General features: G+C 31.5%; 1 protein-coding gene across 7 annotated transcripts in view; it reads left to right on the top strand.

The window, feature by feature from the left end:
* The window catches only part of LOC139485198 (pirin-like), a 15,931-nt gene extending 3,065 nt beyond the window's left edge, over nucleotides 1-12,866 (top strand). For 2 of the 7 annotated variants that reach the window (XM_071269455.1, XM_071269457.1), the window contains exons 2-9: nucleotides 5,222-5,342; nucleotides 7,086-7,178; nucleotides 7,822-7,902; nucleotides 8,227-8,430; nucleotides 8,913-9,042; nucleotides 9,241-9,326; nucleotides 10,208-10,274; nucleotides 11,411-12,866. In XM_071269455.1, coding sequence (XP_071125556.1) covers nucleotides 5,250-5,342; nucleotides 7,086-7,178; nucleotides 7,822-7,902; nucleotides 8,227-8,430; nucleotides 8,913-9,042; nucleotides 9,241-9,326; nucleotides 10,208-10,274; nucleotides 11,411-11,541 — 885 coding nt within the window. In that variant the 5' untranslated portion in view covers nucleotides 5,222-5,249 and the 3' untranslated portion in view covers nucleotides 11,542-12,866. Of the gene's footprint in view, nucleotides 1-2,735; nucleotides 2,861-4,908; nucleotides 4,928-4,976; nucleotides 5,146-5,221; nucleotides 5,343-6,816; nucleotides 6,912-7,085; nucleotides 7,179-7,821; nucleotides 7,903-8,226; nucleotides 8,431-8,912; nucleotides 9,043-9,240; nucleotides 9,327-10,207; nucleotides 10,275-11,410 lie in introns of those variants that run through there. The other 5 variants (XM_071269456.1, XM_071269458.1, XM_071269461.1 and 2 more) reach the window with 5 other exon arrangements.
* Nucleotides 12,867-16,905: the final 4,039 nt, after the last annotated feature.

Genomic DNA, 16,905 nt, shown 5'->3' with positions numbered 1-16,905 from the left:
GTCCAATGTCATTGACCTCATTTTCATGGTTCAGTGACTACTGTTAAATGTTAAATTCTCTCTTATTATAAGTAATTGGATAACTATATTTGGTATGTGCATACCTTGCAAGGTCCTCATGCTCCACAGACAGTTTTAACTTGGCCTCGACCTCAATTCATGGATCAGAGAACAAATTTAAGTTTGGTGGTCAAGTCCATATCTCAGATACTATAAGCAATAGGTCTAGTATATTCCGTGTATGGAAAGACTGTAAGGTGTACATGTCCAACTGGCAGGTGTCATCTGACCTTCACCTCATTTTCATGGTTCAGTGCTTATAGTTAAGTTTTTGTGTTTTGGTCTGTTTTTCTCATACTATATGCAATAGGTCTACTATATTTGGTGTATGGAATGATAGTAAGATGTACATGTCTAACAGACAGGTGTCATCTGACCTTCACCTCATTTTCATGGTGCAGTGGTCAAATATAAAAAAGAAGATGTGGTATGATTGCCAATGAGACAACTATCCACAAAAGACCAAAATGACACAGACATTAACAACTATAGGTCACCGTACGGCCTTCAACAATGAGCAAAGCCCATACTGCATAGTCAGCTATAAAAGGCCCCGATAAGACAATGTAAAACAATTCAAACGAGAAAACTAATGGCCTTATTTATGTAAAAAATGAACGAAAAACAAATATGTGACACATATACAAACGACAACCACTGAATATACAGGCTCCTGACTTGGGACAGCCACATACATAAATAATGTGGCGCGGTTAAACATGTTAGCGGGATCCCAACCCTCCCCTAACCTGGGACAGAGGTATAACAGTACAACATAAGAGCGAACTATCAAAATCAGTTTAAAAAGGCTTAACTCATCAGATGGACAAAAATATAAGTGAACATAAGACATATACAAACGACAACCACTGAATATACAGGCTCCTGACTTGGGACAGCCACATACATAAATAATGTGGCGCGGTTAAACATGTTAGCGGGATCCCAACCCTCCCCTAACCTGGGACAGAGGTATAACAGTACAACATAAGAGCGAACTATCAAAATCAGTTTAAAAAGGCTTAACTCATCAGATGGACAAAAATATAAGTGAACGTGGCCGGGTACTTATACATCCCGACACAATGAACAGATCTGAGAGTACTCGCAGTTATCTAACAGCTAGTTCAAAGCTGCTAACAACTAATAAAAAAATCATGCGTCTAAGACTAAACTATCAATCAGTACACATCCAACATCCAATGGATTTAGTGTAAAGACAGCATAAACAGCCAGAGAAAAACATGACCTTGTGCAATGCCAAGTTACAGGTATCGACATATTGTAGATCCATTAATATGTATATATATAACATACTAGTAAAATTTAGTTAGCTTTTAATCTACTGATAACAAAATCAATATTTATTCCAATAAAAACAATATTCAATGATCTTATTACGGTGTTGAATAGGTAACCTTTTAGAATAAGTTTTTTTAAAGGAGCGACAAGTTTACATGGATCATTTCTAAATTTCTGGGCACGGTTAACAACATTTCCATTAAGTTTTGTGTTTTGGTCTGTTTTTCTTATACTGTATGCAATAGGTCTTCTATATTTGGTGTATGGAATGATTGTACAGTGTACATATCCAGCTGGCAGGAGTCATCTGACCTTGACCTCATTTTCATGGTTCAGTGGTCAAAGTTAAGTTTTTGAATTTTGGTCTATTTTTCTAATACTTTATGCATTAGTTCAACTATATTTGGTGTATGGAAATATTTTATGATCTATATGTCTATTACCCAAGTTTTATTTGACCTTGACCTAATTTTTACGGCTTATTCTTCAGTGTTCAGTTCTTGAGTTTTGGTCTGTTTTTCTGAATGTATAAGCAATATTTTAAAGTCATCCATATTTGTTGTATTGAAGAATTGTTAGCTGTACATGTCAATCTGGCATGGTTCATCTGACCGTGACCTCATTTTCATGGTTCATTCATCAATGTTTTGTTTCTTGGTTAATGTTGAGTTTATGTGACAGTTGAAATAAAGCTTTATATTTGGTCTATCAACATAATATCGATGATAAGTAAAGAAGGCGAGACATTTCAACATGTGCACTCTTGTTGTTTATTTACATGTGATGCAATTTATTCTTGAACTGGCAAAGTTTCATTACTATCTATGAAGGTTTATAAATATTAATCATGTAAAAAATATTCTAGACTGTCTTGTTAATTGCGGAATAATAAGTCTGTCTGTCAATATAATCCTGAAAAATGAAAGAAAAAAAATACTTTCAAAATTTTGCTTTAGATAATACTAGTAACCATTAAAACGTTTCTGTCCATACTTCCATAAAATTCAAAGAAGGTTTGACAAAGTAATTGACGTGTTACAAACTAACCCCACACTGTATCCACTTGTATTAACTGAAATAAAATCCTGTTATCAGTGAAATGCGGGGTAAATTCTCATTATTTCATCCTCATGCTCTGGATACTTTTTTTTTTTTTTTTTTTTTTTTTTTTTTTATCATAAACAGTTTCAGTCCAACTTCCATGAAATTTCACGAAGGGTTGACATTTGATATTGAGATATTTTTTTTAACCGAAACCGAACCTTGTTATTGAAGAAGTCGACGTTTAGAATCGCTGCGATGTCACAGGCTCGAAAAAAATTGCAAACCACATATCGAATGTCAGCAGAAAATGAATTGTTTTAAAGGAAGCAAGAGTGATTAGAATTCAAATATTTTTGACTTTGACAGGAAATTAACAAATATGTAATTTGAAAAAAAGGGAAATTTCGTTACTTATAGTCGAACTTGCAAGTCATTGGAGAAAGCATTGTATTGGGTATGTGTTTTTACGTGTTCTTTTAATTCTATTTAGATTAAAATATCTTTTTATCAAAAATCAAGTGTACGCCCGGGCGTTTTGACGTAAACGTAGCTACGCGCCTGATGTCAGTGGTCATTTCATTGGATATTTCACTGTTTCATGTCGTGGAATTAATGCAGTTTCAATTCATAACAATGCACAAAACAAGTTCAACTACTTTTGCAATGCGAAAACGAAAGTTGAATCATAAAGCCAGTAAACAATATTTTTTTTAATCTGAGCATGCAAATTCAGACAACATATTAGGGAGCTACCATTTGATTTTTATGGGGGGCTAGGAGGAAAAATTTTGTCCTGCATTTTTTTTTAGCTGTAATCTCTGTCCTGCCTTTTTATTTTTCACTCTGTTCGGTTCTGCCTTTTTTTTTTTTTTAGTTTATCCTGACTTTTTTTTACCTAAATTGTCGTCCTGACTTTTTTTTTAGCAAGTCTCATCCTGCCTTTTTTTTTTACTCAAAACTCCTGTCCTGCCTATTTTTTTCAAATTTCATCCTAGCCCCCCCCCCTTAGTTGACTGTTTTCCCAGTAATTTTACGTGTGTTAAGCAGTAGTTTACTCGCAGTAGCCCACAATGCAATGTAGTTCATTGACTGGATTGGTCAGTTTTTCAAGGCCATAAGAGTTCTCGACCTGTTAAATGGAAAAAAAAGTTACAAACAACTTATCATATTTGTTTTAAATCCTCTTACTAGGCCAAGTATAACTGTAAAAAATTACGATCTGTTACTGTAATCCTGTCCCATGGTAGAGATGCATTTATTTTCTCTTCTGTTATTCCTCCTGTTGTTCATTCGTTCACTCATTCATATGTCCAGTTTCAAGTTAAGATTTTTAATAAGGGTAGGTTTTGGTGAAGTTGACGTCAAATCAACATGAAACTTAGAATTGAAATCTTCTGACAGCTTCCAAAGTCTAATTTTCAACATTTTTTTGCTGGACCAAATCATGCTTTCCTCTAAAATTTCATCCCATTTTTTTTTTAAATGTTATTTAATCCGCATACTTGCAACTTAATTTATTAAACATGGATAAATAAATTTGATAACGGTATGAACAATAATGGCAAGTAAATTGCTGTCAACAAGAGAGACTATATTTGGGGAACAATAAAAAACACAAAAACAACAATTGTGTTCTAAAAACAAGTTTATGTAATATATATATTCACTTTTTTTAATTTCTGATTAAACGAGATACGTCACATAAAAAAATTAAATCAAATTTGACTTGCACTAAAAAAACTATATAAAAGTTCAACATATTTTATAGACATATTTCAAGAATCAATCTTTATACAAATCTGTTTATCTAGTGAGTTATGTGAAAATTAAACACAAATTTAATAAAAAAAAAAACTTTCTATGATTTATCTTTGTACAAATTCGCCTGAATGGTGCCTAATTTTTAGTGTAAAAATTTATATAATTCTCATGTTACCAAAAATTTAATGAAAAATCATTCTTGTGACACAAGTATATTTGGAATATGTCAACCATAATGAACTAGCTCTCCTAATTTTTAATGGATGCTTTTCTTTTTCCGTAAAACTTTTCAATGAATCACATTTATTAGTGGCACTACAGTTATCAACAGGATGCTTTTCTTTTTCCGTAAAACTTTTCAATGAAGGACATTTCTTAACTTTGTTGATAACTGTAGTGCCAGTAAGTCTTACTGGCACTACAGTTATCAACAAAGTTCATTTATTTATCTTCTTTATCTGTTTTATAGCTTCAGTTGATAATTATTATATTTTAGACAACTGGATTCGTTTTTTAGTCAAAATTGAAAACTACATATAATTCTTTAATACTACTTATTTTAAAAATGTTTCACTCAAACTCCTAATAATAAATATTGTCATCACTGAATCTAATATGGGGAGGAGTTAATTCCTAATCACCATGACACTATACATTTTAATTAATCTGATTGGCTAAAATATATCCAGTCAAGGTCGTTAAACACTTCCATAATAATTCGTCATCCACCGACCGTGCAAGGGCTGTATAGCCAGTCAAGGTCGTTAAAAACTTCCATTTGTGATTCGTCATCCTTACAAATATTACTAAACAGAAAACAATCATGGAGCATATATATCTTTACCATATAGATCTACGGAAAGATAAATTTACATCTTCGAGTAATTTTTTTACTAGTGATTTAACTTCTGTATGAATTAGTGATGGAGTGCATACACAATCCTAGTTTGAAACGGCAACACTGAGAAAAATGAACTGGTAAAAATTATAAGATTTAATATTTGAAATTAGAAACATGATCAAACATTAGTTTGCAATTATTGATACATTTTAGAGGCAAAAAGAAAATTGTGTGTACTGGTATGTCAGCCCGTAGTGTCAGGAAATCTGTAGTCAGTGTGGAGCAGGATGAAGGAGTTGGTGCTAGAGTTAGGAGGAGTATTGGAAGAAGGGAGGTAATTCACTTTTAATTTAACAACCCAATAAAATAGTTTACATGCTGAGAGCAATTGACACCAAATTATAATAGAAAATGGAAATTTGGATTCTGTCAAAGAATAACAACCTGACCAATGAGCAGATAACAGATGAAGGCCACCAATGGGTCTTCAACTCACCAGGAGGTGGCCCTCAGTTGGCCAATTAATTCAAATGTGTGTTCACAACATCCATAGGGCGTAAACTTTCTCAAATGTGTTCCAGGTGTACTTGCCAATCAATCATGAACATTATATACAGCCATTATACTGATTATTGCAAACACAAATTAAACTTTTGGGTCAAATATCATAAAATGTTAGGATTTTTTTTATTTCCTTTGTATTATTGCGAACCCAATTGAACCTTTCCATAGATTCACCTGATAACTACCTGTCCATTTAAACTTTTGGCAGTTCTATTGTCCCATTGAACAAATACAACAGGTATTGTTCTCTGTGTAGTTTATTCACTCAGACCTTTAAATTTCTTCTAAGAGAAATCTATCACTAATTGATTAATCTACCAGAGTAAAAAGTTTATCTGCTAAATTGATGGAAATTACATGTTTCACATAAAAAAAAATCCCTGTGATTTGATGTTTATTAATTTTCAATCTGTTCAAAATAAATAATAATTTAATCATAAAAAGTTTGTTTTAAAAAAAAAAATATTGTTCGTATGAAAATTTGCATTTTTTATTTTTTGTTTAGTTATAGAATTATAGAATACTTTTAAGAAGGCCTTAATATATAAACATCATCATTTTTAGGTTTTTTTTATCAATTTTTTTTTTCGAAATAGGAATAATGTTGATTTTTTTCAGAAATCAACTTTTATTAATGTTTGAATCAGTGTTTACATTCATTTGTATAGTATGTGAGTTCGTGGTCTAGTGGTTAAGACCGATGGCTACAGTGCTGAAGGTCGAGTTCGATTCTCACTCGTGGTGCTAAAAATATCAGTACATCAGAAGGGTAATTTTCACCCTCTCACACACATCTCTGGTGCCCAGACAGGAGTTTAAACTAGAAATAAATGGACATGAACATGTAACTATCAGGTGAATCTATGGAAAGGTTCAATTGGGTTCGCAATAAATGTTTATGTTATTGCCAATAATAGTTTGTGTGCTAAAAGAACCTTTTTTTGATACAATTTCAATTTTTATGAATGATCATGAATAAACTGGCCAAGTTGACCTTGGATCATTTGGTGGGAATGGCACCACATAGGACAATGTGATGTAAAGGTATCTGCATTGAAAAATCATTTTTTCCATTGAAAAGGCATCAATATCATGAATTTTGAAATAGAGTTGATTCTTTGAAATGATAAGTTCCATATCCTTTTAAAGCTTCAATATGGTTGACCTTATCAAAGTTTGAGTTTATTTTATAAAATCTCATCATAAACTTTTTAGAATGAGTTTTATGTGGATTTGATAGTTGCTAAACACCTATTAGATTTGTATCAAAACCAATGGTAGAATGTATCTTGAAAAAAACCTGGCAGTGAATCTGGGACATAATATATCATATATATATGTTAGTATAATAATTCCAGAGTGAAAAGAGTTTCACCATCTTTTTTTAATTGTTGAATTGGGTTTCTAAAAGATTATAAATTTTACAAAATCGAGTGATACCATTGGACATAATAAACAAAAAAAGAACTATTAGTATGAAAATACATGAATAAATGTCTATATATAATTTTAGATACCAAACTTAGATCCATTCTTGATGTTAGATGAGTTCAAAGGTGATGGGAAAGGAGGGTTCCCTGATCATCCACACAGAGGATTTGAAACTGTAAGTTGATGCATAACACTCACTTCTGAATATTGCTGAATCAGAATTATGCACAAATTATAAATGTTACTTTATAGAGACAAACCTAACACATTTATTTATTTGGAAAATATGTAAATGAACAAATGGCTTCTGGAGACAACAGCTAATTTCCAACAAATCATGGCCAGCTGAAATACTCCTCCTGATGTGGGATTTCCTTGCTGTGTTGAAGACCTATTTGGTGGCCTTTGGCTGTTTTCTGTCGGGTTGTTGTCTCTTTGACATATTCCCCCTTTTCATTCTCAGTTTTATTGAAAATATCTAAGTTTTTTGTACATGTATATTACATGTATAACTTGGATAGTTCAAGCCCTTACAGACACTGATCAACTTCCCCTTTCATGGGTGACCGTAGTGAGACAGAAGACTACAGTCCATCAGCTACAGTATTAATCCAGAGGTGTTTAATCAGGTTCAACATTCTAATGGAAAGGAATTGTTATGGTTTATTCTAAAACTGATCACACATAATCAATAGATGCAATCAACAAAACCTTTAGAAGATGGACAGCACTTTTTTATGTACTCTATAAAACAGACCAGAAGCTCACACCTCAATGCAAGTTCAGGACAGCCCCTTAATTTATCATATTTATTGTAGGTGAGCTACATAATAAAGGGGGGTGTACAACATGAAGATTTCTGTGGAAACAAAGGTACACTAGATGATGGTGATGTTCAGGTAGGAGACTGATATATGCATATTATGAAAAAAATATTTCAATATAATTTTAGTTTGGAGTAGTTTTACACATATTTTTTACTCACATCAATTCTATGTGCATTTAAATTAATGTGCATGAATCTCACATAAATTTTTAAAATAGATTAATTAAGATAACATGTAAATTATCAAATTTAATGAAAATCATGAGAAATGCTATATTTTTTGGGGTCAAATTCACATGAAATTCATGGGGAAATTTTTAAGTAGGCGTCATGTTCTCAATTCACTTGAAATTCTCATTTAAAAAGCTATGTATCTTATTAAATTTTTATGTTTTAGTGGATGACAGCAGGTAGAGGAATTGTCCACAGCGAAATACTGAAGAAAGGTATAACAGAACATCTACAGTTGTGGGTTAATCTAGCTCATAAAGATAAAATGATACCTCCTACATACCAAGACTTGAAAGACAAAGATATCCCAAGGACAAAACAAAATGGTGTTCTTGTCAAGGTCATAGCTGGTGAATCATTAGGAATTAAGGTTTGTGTTTGGTTTACTGACTTATATACTTCAGATTGAGTGTTTTCTGTGGTATTTAAAGATGCTGCAAATGACAACAAAAATTAATAAATGAATGAACAGCAAATATGAAAATAGTGCCAACCATGAGATACAGAAACAGATGTTCAGGAAAATTAATAATCCCAAAACGAGATCAACACAAAAATCCAGAAATTTGGTCCTTATTCCATTTATAACATTTGTCATATTTTGTTTTATAAACAATCAAGTAACATTTACATGTATATGTAAATAGTTTTCAAAAAGTTCTCACAAAAACCTACTTAATTTGTTGTTTGAGGCAGTAGCCATTTGTTAAGGAAAAGGGAAGGGAAAAATAAAGCGACACTTAATATTCCTATTTCAGATTTAAAGATGATTTACTGAAGATTTCTTTTCCACATGTTGTTTTAGTAAATTAGTAAATTGTATTCTAATTGAATTTTTATATTGTATTCCAGTCAAGTGTATTTACTAGAACTCCTACAATGTATTTAGACTTCAAGTTGGATAAAGGAGCTGTGTTAAACCAACCAATCCCTACAGAATGGAATGCTTTTATTTATACATTGTCAGGAAAAGTTTGTATAGGTATGGACCAGTTTTGTTGTAAATGATTTTCTCAGGGTATATTGAAAAGTTGATGATAAAATAATTTAGTTAAGTCTCGGTAATATTGTTTTTTTAATTTTGAGAACATTGATTTATTCCTGGTGTCCTTAGCTGTATAATGATAACAAATAATTATAGATGTATATATATCCATGACCTTTTCTTTCTGATTATAAGGTAAGGAAGACAGTGCTGTAGAGTATGAACCTCATCATACAGTGGTGTTAGAACAGAATGGTGATCATGTTAGAGTGGAAAATATGGTAAAATATTATATTTACTACTGGAAGACAATTTATACCAAAATGTTTGTTAAAAACCATAGCACAATAATAATAAAAAAAAAAAACCCAGGGCAATTCTAATTCTAAAGTTTATAGTATAACATCACTGAAAATTATAGCTTGGGTAGTAGAAACTTCCTTAAAATGATGTTAAAGAAAAAAAAAAGTAAACTGACCATGTTTGTGTTTACAACGATAAACCCTGCAGCGTTGTTAACAGTTAAGGGGAGATAAGTCTCTGTTTTTAATAAATTCTTTGTTGTTCAAAAGTATTTCATAATATTGGAATGATTTCCTTTTGTTTTATGTAAATGTTACTCATAAACCATAATTGTTCATGTTAACATTTACTAAAAAATTGAACTTATTTTATACTGCTATCCATATCATTGATGTAAAAAAAAAACTTTAAATGGAGATTAGATACTACATGTATTAAAAATATAATTGTTAAAAACCACCAACCAGAAAAAATGCATATATGACCCACTAACAGTATTTTTAAAGATGTACCATAAACTTGAATGAAAAAAAACTTCCCAAAAGTATACACAATAACAGAATTGGAACAACGAAAAATACAATAGAATATACAACCAAGAGAGATAAAATATTAATCTGATTAAATCAGATATTTTGCTTTACCCTCTAAATTTAATTTATTACCCAGTGTAAGTTCTGGAACATCTCATAAGGGTTGATGTAGAGTGACATCAAAACAAATATTTTCCTTTATATTTTTTACTAAAAACTATCAAAATCTAAATGGGGAAAATTTGTTAATTATTGTATATTTCATTTTTCGTGGACATATGTGTATACATGTATCTTAATAAAAATGTGTTGAATTAAATTTTCAGAATTCAGAAGTTGTTCATTTTCTGTTGATTGCAGGACAGCCTTTAAAGGAACCAATTAAAAAACATGGTAAATGTTTTTGAATTTTTTATAGAAACACAACTTTGCCTTTAGGTGAAGAACAAACTATATATTGAATAACGATAATTTCATTTGTATGTCAAAGACTGATCAATTTGGTAAATCATTTTCCACCAATGTGTCCATTTGTGCTCATTTACAGATAACTCAAGCTGCTTTTACAAATTCTTACAAAATTTACCAAAGGCAAATATCATTTTGTGACCCACAAGCTTCTTTTTGATTTTCTGAGTTGTATTTCCATAGTTGTGGGACTTTAATCTTGAAAATGTCAAAATAAGGAGGAGAGTAGCAAACATGTAAAAACATTCAATATTCTAGATTTATCCCTGATATACAGAAACTTTCAATATTCTAGATTTTTCCCTGATATACAGAAATATTCAATATTGCTCTTTAGCAGTCTGCACCAAAACTTTTTCAACTTCTAGTCTGAAGACCAATATTCTGACATTTTTCTTCTTGGGCCAAACAAAGTTTTGCAAAAACTTACTAGTCCCAACCAAATTTGACTAGTCTGGGGCATCGGACTAGTGGCTAACAGTGCAGACTGCTATAGACCTCTTTTAATTATTATATTATTATTGGTCTTGCTAAGTTTATTTGTAAATGCTTAGGAAAAGAAATAGACATTCAATGTATACTACAATTCAACTATAAATTACAACTGGTCGCAATATTAAGATTCTGGTGTCTTTTGCATTGAAATGTCTGCATGACAAATCCCTTGCAGCACAGGTCTTAAAAAGTCATAAAAAAATAATTACTTAAATTTAACTTACATTTATAATTAAAGCATCAATTGTATTTGTGGATGAAACCATTTCCTTAATTTTAAGTGTTCCTGATGAAGGTTAATCTGGAAAAGCATTTGGGACACACAAAATTTCATTTTCTTGCATGCATCTACGACATCAGGTATTAGTGTTGTAACTGCCTACTTCATCAAAGTCATAATTCACTATGATTCACATCTAAACAACGTACAAACGTAGTTACAAACAAAATATTTTTTACGTAATGTTATATTGTGTTACTGTGGTTTTCAAAACATGTTTGACAAAAAGTGGCAACAAACGATTGGATAGAACAAATTTGAATTTAAATATCAATTTTTCTTCCAGGGCCATTTGTAATGACAACTGATGAGGAGATAGAACAAGCTATAGCAGACTATAGAAATGGAAGAAATGGATTTGAAAAAGCGCTGACTTGGCAATCAAAGTATATGAAAAAACAGAAAAAGAAAACGTAATTTGCATTTGCATGACAAGTTTTTGTTGTTATTGGTGTTTTATGTTATTTACATCGTTTGTAAGCATTTTCCTAGTAAGTGATTTGAAGACATGTAAAATTGTAAGTAAGTTTTTTTATTTATTGTGCTGATATTTTGAAATTTACTATAAAAACTAGATGTGTCAAAGCGACACCAATGGCCCCATCTTAAAAAGTTGAAAAATCTGCAATTTCAATAACACATGTGGACACAAAAATGATTGTAGTCTCACATATTAAAAATCAGCCCAGAATCTGAAGGCGTATAGAAAAAAAGTCTGTATAACTGTGACTTCCAACAATTTTCAAAGTTGTAAACCCTTATTTTGGCAAAAATTAGCGGAACTTAAACTTGATCTGTAACTAATCATGGTTAACTCACATACCAAAAATCAGCTCAATATCTCAAGGAGTTTAGAAAAAAACCATGTATAATGGTTTGTTACGGAATGACGGAATTACAGAATTTTGGACAAGGGTAAAACTATATGGCACCGACAACTTCGTTGCAGGGCCATAAAAATCAGAAATGCACCACTTAATTGATTTGAATCAAAACCATCCAATGTTCATGAAATATTCACCAAAGTGAAACATATTTTGTCATATTGCAATTGGAATTGATAAAAATTAAATTTGTGGAAAATAAAAATTTCCTTATTTTCGTTGTTTGGGATCATGAAAAATGTCTTCTATTTTAAATTTAATTTATCAAGTGACGTTTCAGCATTAATCTTTAACAATTATATTTTTGGTGTCTTTTAACTCTCCCCCTCTCCCCCTCCCAAAATTTAAAAAAATAGGTTCACAATTTCCATAAATTTTGTTCTTTTTCTGATAGTTTTGACATTCCGTATTGTAGAGAACATGTAAGAATCAATCACAGTTATTTGACCTATAAATGTTAATTTCTTTTCTGACACATTCACTTATTTTTTTCTGATTATTTGGAACTCTTTTCCAATATTTAACCTTGACATCATTCAATTTCAATTGGAAATGCATCACCTGACAATTTACCAAAAAATGTTGATTGAAAAGTCAGGGAATTATGATATTTATTCATCAAGATCACAGAAATCATAGCATATATCATATCAGTACATTGTATAAGCATAATATATTCTTACACATTGAATTGAAACAAAAGTTTCAGTCACATTTTATTTTGTTTGGTTTATATAGATTTCTCTTAATCTATGAATATCTACATTTATGTTAAATTTGTTAAATGTTGAGTGCCTCAGCTATGTGTAATACTGTTACATGACAAGTTGTTTGTTGTTGAATAAAAATGGTACCATATTGTTGTTTATATATACACAAGCCTTAATTGAAACAACTTTCAAACCTATGATTGCGTTGAGTAAATCAAGAGTGCACACACTGAAATGTCTCGCCTTCTTTACTAATCATTGATATTATGTTGATAGTCCTAAATATAAAGCTCTACTACAACTATCACATAAACTTAACATGATCCAAGAAAATAAGGTCAAGGTCATATAAACCAAACAAGAAATACATGTACACCTCACAATCATGCAATACACTAAATATAGTTTACCTATTGCTTATAGTTTCTAAAAACAGATTTAATCATGAAAACTAAGTAGAACCAATGAACCATGAAAATGAGGTCAATGTCAGATGAACCATGCCTGGCAGACATGTACAGTATACAATTCTTCCATACAACAAATATAATTGACCTATTGCTTATAGTTTATGAAAAACAGACCAAAACACAAAACTTTGAAAACATTGAGCAATGAACAGTGAAAATGAGGTGAAGTTCAGATGACACCGGACAGCTAGACATGTACACCTTACAATCATTTCATACACCAAATATAGTAGACCTATTGCATAAGTATAAGAAAAACAGACCAAAACACAAAAACTTAAAACTATAACCACTGAACCATGAAAATTAGGTCAAGATCAGATGACACCTGACAGCTAGACATGTACACCTTACAATCATTTCATACACCAAATATAGTAGACCTATTGCATACAGTATAAGAAAAACAGACCAAAACACAAAAACTTAACTATAACCACTGAACCATGAAAATGGGGTCAAGGTCAGATGACAACTGCCATTGGGACATGTGCACCTTACAGTCCTTCCATACACCGAAAATATATTAGACATATTGCTTATAGTATCTGAATTATGGACTTAACCTTGTTGACTGATCCATGAAATGAGGTCAAGGTCAAGTGAAAACTGTCTGACGGGCATGAGGACCTTGCAAGGTATGCACAACAAACAACAATTTTTATATGTGTGCATCCAAAAAAAGTTCTTGGAAGAGGGGTCTAAAACAGCACAAACTACATTTTCCAAAAGACACAAAAAGTGAAAAAAAATATATATATGAAAAATCAGCCAAAGTTTTAATTGGAAATAGTTTTATCCATAGTTTTATTAGAATGTATCTTGAAACCTACTCGTCTAGGCTGAGTAGTACCTCTCACAACTCGAGAACAGTACATTACAGACCCTAAATAATATATATACTATGTATTGTCATCTCAGATAATCCACTTCAACACTGAATTGATAGGAGAGCTGCTGGGGTTCTGTTACCCTACCCTTTTTATACAATTTAGATTTTAATAATGTAAACTTTTTATACAAGTTGGGTTTTGTAAGTTGTTTTGGAAAAGTAGAATACCTAAGTGTAAAAAGAAAGAAAATCAATAACAACACAGTTGGGAACCCCCAAGAAAGATGACAGAGTGAACTTTATTGATCTTATCATATATTTCTGATATTTTTCTGCACCTAAATATATTCACATATTTTGAAGCTAGAAAATGTGATCTTTTCCAGCTGCACACAGTGAAAACAAAATCTGAACCCCCAACAGAAACAGGGGGTGATTTCAGGTGCTTCAGAAGGGCAAGCAGATCCTGGGTTGGAACAAAATGCTAACTTGATCTGTAACTTGTCATGGTGTTAACAATATAACAAATATCAACTTAATATCTACAAGCATGACAGAAAAAAAGGGTTGAAAACTGACTATTTTAGTGATTTCTAAAGACCCTAACTCTGCACAAAATCATCAGGCTAGAAAAAAATTTGAACTTGATCTAGCACATGTCATGATTAAACAATTCACCAAATATCAAATCAATGTCTTCAAGCACAAAGAAAAAATAGTGTGGAAAACTGATTTGTCAGACTGACAGATGGACAGACAGATGGAGTGCTAACCTAAAGTTCCCTTCGATATTTGTAGGCGTTATGTAATTAATCATCACCCAATAGCAGATTGGTAATTGACATCATTTGTGAAACAGATATTCCATTATGGTCAAAATCAAATAACTCATGATGGCGACTAAAATTTTCAAAGGGATGATTTCAACTTCATTACTTTGGACACTTGGTTTTAAAGCTTCCTTGTTGTTTCGCATTGAAATTATAACTAAGAGTACTTGAATATGCATTTTTCTCATTTTCTAGACTTGAGACCGATTCCAATAGATTCTGATCTCTGTAGATATAAATTTTCTTGTTTTGGGAAAAGTTGCTGTTTCCAGTTTTGTAAACTGCTCCTATATACATTTTGTGCTATTGTGATATGTCTGTAATAAGAAGATGTGGTTTGAATGCCAATGGGACAATCTTCCATCCAACTCACAATTTGTAAAACTAAACCATTATAGGTCAAAGTATGGCCTTCAACACAGAGCCTTTGCTTTACTATACAAACTTGAAAAATATGGTATAAAGGGAGACTTGCTGTGTTGGTTAAAAAGCTACCTATGTAGCCGATCTCAGAAAGTTGTCTTAAAAGATTCACTTTCAAAATTTGGAAAATTAAACGCCGGTGTGCCTCAGGGTTCGGTATTAGGACCGTTATTGTTTTTGATATATATTAATGATATAGCTGATGGTTTTTCTGGATTTGGGAGGCTTTTTGCAGATGACACTTCAATAGGTCATACTGCTCCTAATGAATCCATCTTAAGAAATTTAATCAGCACAGATCTTGTTTATTTAAATGCATGGTCAAACAGATGGCTAGTGAAGTTTAACCCAAATAAAACAGATATTATGATATTCAGTATGAAAACTATACAAAGTAATTTTTCTTTTGATTTTGATGGCACTACATTAGAGCCAGTTCATACGCATAAACATCTTGGTGTCATATTTAGTAGTGATTGTAAATGGAGTAAGCATGTTGATAAGCTGATAGAAAAAACTTCGAAGCAGCTTAATGTTTTACGAAAACTAAAATTTAGACTTAAGAGGGAATATTTGGAAAAAATTTATATGACTTTTATTCGGCCTATTTTGGAGTATTCGTCAGAAGTATGGGATAACTGTGGACAAACAAATTCTGATCGGTTGGAAAATGTCCAAATCGAGGCTGCTCGAATAGTTACGGGATTAACAAGTTACGCTAGCCGGAACAGTATCTATTTGGAGACGGGATGGGAAAAATTAAGCGTCAGACGGGAGGTTAAAAAATTATCTATGTTTTATAAGATTATAAATAACCAAGCGCCAGATTATTTACACGATTTGGTTCCGGATTTTGTATCAGATATTTGTAATTATAATTTGCGTAACAGTCAAAATATTACTATTCCCGTAAATCGTTTATCAGCTTATCAACAGTCTTATTTTCCGTCATCTATTGCACTGTGGAACTCTTTAGACTTAAGTATAAGACATATTCCTACATTTTCCTTTTTTAAATTAAACTTGCACAAACTATACTATAGAAATAATAAATCTCCGAGATTTGGTTCTTTAGGAGATCGTTTGTATTCTGTTTTACACACAAGGCTGCGTAACAGATGTAGCGCACTGCGTGCTGACTTGTTCAAAGCAAATTTGATACAAAATGCATATTGTGCATGTGGTTTTATTAATGAAAATGTTGAACACTATCTATTATATTGTATTAATTTTTCAGCTCAGAGAAATCTGATGTTAAACGAAATTAATGTCTTAAATGTAAATATTACTATAGCTTTATTATTATTTGGTGATCATGCTTTCAGTACTGAAGAAAATTATAATATTTGTTTATCTGTTCAAAGGTATATAAAAAATACCAAACGTTTTTCTCTGCATTGACAACCTTAATTCTGTTTACAACACATGTGATTAAAGATATTTCTATATACATGTAACGACAATAATCGAATGATCTTGGTGAATATTTACTGTTATGTTTTGTTATCAATAACGATTCAATGGATTTTAACGAAAGAATATAAGAATAAGTTTCAAATCTATACTTACCATTGTGCAGCATACATCCTTTTCGTAAACTTGGATTATATGTTAAGATCCCACGCTTTATTA

Source organism: Mytilus edulis, chromosome 8 (assembly GCF_963676685.1).
Source record: "Mytilus edulis chromosome 8, xbMytEdul2.2, whole genome shotgun sequence".
Lineage (NCBI taxonomy): Eukaryota > Metazoa > Mollusca > Bivalvia > Mytilida > Mytilidae > Mytilus > Mytilus edulis.
Note: the sequence above shows the minus strand (reverse complement) of the source record. Positions and strands in the feature narration are given on the sequence as shown.